The sequence below is a fragment of the Acanthamoeba castellanii genome (assembly GCF_000313135.1).
Source record: "Acanthamoeba castellanii str. Neff unplaced genomic scaffold scf7180000084758, whole genome shotgun sequence".
In the NCBI taxonomy this organism is placed as follows: Eukaryota; Discosea; order Longamoebia; family Acanthamoebidae; genus Acanthamoeba; species Acanthamoeba castellanii.
Genome location: NW_004457380.1, coordinates 691528 through 694212, shown reverse-complemented (window position 1 = coordinate 694212; position 2685 = coordinate 691528). Strand labels below are relative to the sequence as shown.

General features: G+C 56.5%; 1 protein-coding gene across 1 annotated transcript in view; it reads right to left on the bottom strand.

Moving 5' to 3' along the window:
• Positions 1–1763, bottom strand: part of ACA1_218700 (uncharacterized protein) — a gene marked incomplete at both ends in the record, with an annotated part of 3936 nt that extends 2173 nt beyond the window's left edge. Inside the window, 3 exons of the mRNA XM_004337180.1 lie at positions 12–92; positions 140–661; positions 990–1763. Coding sequence (XP_004337228.1) covers positions 12–92; positions 140–661; positions 990–1763 — 1377 coding nt within the window. The remainder of the gene's footprint in view (positions 1–11; positions 93–139; positions 662–989) is intronic.
• Between the last annotated feature and the right edge of the window lie 922 nt (positions 1764–2685).

Here is a 2685-nt window from a genome sequence, read left to right as displayed (position 1 = left end):
GGGGGGTCGACTGATCGTTGCCGTCGGGCGGGAGCGGGCTGGCCTCGGTCGAGCGCGTAGCGACTCCACCACTCCTTCGTCTCGCCGTAGTGCTGCGCGTAGTCTTGCGCTGGTGGTCGAGAAGCTGCTGGCGCTGCACGAGGTCGAGGTGCTCGAGATCGAACAGGGGCTTCCTCTTCCTCCCGCTACGTCGTGGCCCGGCGTCCTGCTGCTCGGGCTGGCCTCGAGGTTCATCTTCATCTCGCTGTTCTTCTCCCTTCTTCACATTCTCGATCTCTCGCGGCTCGGGGGCGCTCCTCCTCCTCTTTGGCAGACGTTCAACATCATCTTCTTCTACATCTTTTCTCCCTTCATCTTTCGAAGAGCCGGTTGGCGTCTGGATCTTCTTCTCTTGTGTTGCCTCGCCAGAAGATGATGCAGCTTCGGCCTCACCTCCGTCACTGCTGGCGAGATCATCGTCGGCCGACGCCGAAGTCGAAGAAGACGACGAAGCGCGTGATCGCTTCCTCTTGCCTCCACCGCCGCTGCCGCCGCCACGGCCCTTGGCCTTGGCGATGATGATGTCGAGCGGCTCGCACTTTTTGACGCCCAGCTCGGCCAGTATGTGCTCCTTGTCCGGCGTGAGGTAGTTGGCAACGTGGGTCCACCGCTGCCTCACGTTCTGGAGACACCGCACACGACGACCGCACACGCACAACGACCGCCACACAACGTCAGAAAGAGGCGCGTGGGAATGACCGCCAATCGAAAAAATGCCGCAAATAGGCTATTAATAATATTAATAAATAAACATTAACTGACAGTCCGCAATTGGCCCGATTTCCTCCACTTCAGCGAAGCGCCCGGACACCAGATCTCTCATCTCTCCCCAACATTATTAACAACATCCGACGGCCATATCACGGTGGTATGTCGAAGTATGTTGGTGTAGTGTAGAAGATGGTGTGGTATATCAAAAGAAAAAGAACATTGATTGTTGATGTTGGTACCTTGAGCCAGTTGGCCAGCTTTTGGTTCTCGTGCCACTTCTGGGGAACGTTGACGTGGCCGAAGCGCTCCTTGAAGGCTTCGAGCTCGCTCATCCGCTGGGTCCATCGCTCCTCGTCGGTGAGGCCGTCGATCCCCACCTGCCGCTTGCGCCAGGCCTTGCGGTCGTCCACGTTGTAGCTGTAGCTCATTCGCCTCCTCTTCCCTCCCGCCGACGACCCGCCTCCGCTCCTCTTCTTCCGCCTCTTCTTGTTGTTGTTGTCACTATCGATATCGCTGTCGTTTCCATCGACGTCGCCCTCCGACGCATCTTCTTCTTCGTCGTCATCCTCCTCGCTCTGGTTACCATTTTCGTCGTTACGTTGTTGTTGATGATGATGGTCATTGTTGTTGTTCGCTTCTGGCTGTTGATGATCGTCGGCTTCTTGGTCCTTGCCCTCGACCAACAGATGCGGGGTCGTCTGGGCCGTGGCCTCCTTGAGAGATGGCGATGTCCTCGATGACGGCGGCGAGGGTCTCCTGGCACTGCTGCGCCTGGTGTTGACGGTGCGATGATGTTGATGTTGGCGCTGCTGTTGCGGGGAAGAAGACGAGGTGTCGGGGTTGGGGTCGAAAGAAGATGATGATGTAGAAGAAGATGTCGTGGTGGAGGACGTAGAGGCGAGGGCCTGTTGGAGCTCCTGCCATTTCCGCTTCATTTCAGCTATCTGTCGCTCCAGGTCGGTGTCGGGCGCCTGCCCCACCTGAAGCGCGATATGTCCCGCCTCGTCGGCCATCGAGTTTAGTTCGGAGGGGGGGGGACGCGGTTGATGATCTGATGGTCTTCGCACTCGCCTTCGCTATCTGCCCCTCGCTTCGTTCTATTTCGATGCGCCGCAGCTTGATATGAAAACAGGTATCCCGAATCGCCTCGCTTCGTCTGTGCACTTCTTGTTGGTTATTCCTTGTAACCTTAGTTCAGCTTGGGGTGCTGCTGGAAAAAGTTGATGTTGATGAGCCGCCCACGCAAACTATCGGGGCCGAGCGAAGAAGCGAAGGGTGGGTAGGGTAGATAGGGGCTTTGAGCTGCGACACAAAGGCCTGGGCGGAGTGGTGTGGCGTGATGTGGTGGCGTGGCGGTGTTGGCGGTACAGAAGCACCGCGCCGCAAGTGGACCACCCACGCCAACCAGAAAGGCCCGCGAACAAGAGGCCAAGACCGCTGGGTATTTCCAGACCGTAAACTCGGGCCTTTGGTTTGGCTCGGAGAGTTGCGCGGAGCCAATGGGTCGAAAGATAGTGTGCAACTCCGCTGTAACGGCCAACCAGACACCGCTGCGTATTCTTCGACCGAGACTTTGGCCGTACGGCCCGCAGAGCAGAGCCCGCACTGGTGCCCTTTTTATGCTTTAGTTTCCCTATCTGTGTGACGGCAGCCCCATTTGCAGCTCTGTGCCTGGATGCCCTGTGGAAAACTGGTGCAACTTCAACTGGTGCAACACGAAGCAAGCCACACCCGGCGTTGAGCAAAAAAACATATCTGGCAACCGGCGCTCTTCGGCGCTTGTCGTACGAACCAGTTGTGTGTCATTCCTTTGAGACCAAACGGTGACATTCCCACGACTAAATATTTTATACATATATGCAACAACTCGGCCAGATATATTAAAAAATGTAACAGCTACCCCCAGATATATTATCACTTGCTCGCCTCGAAGAA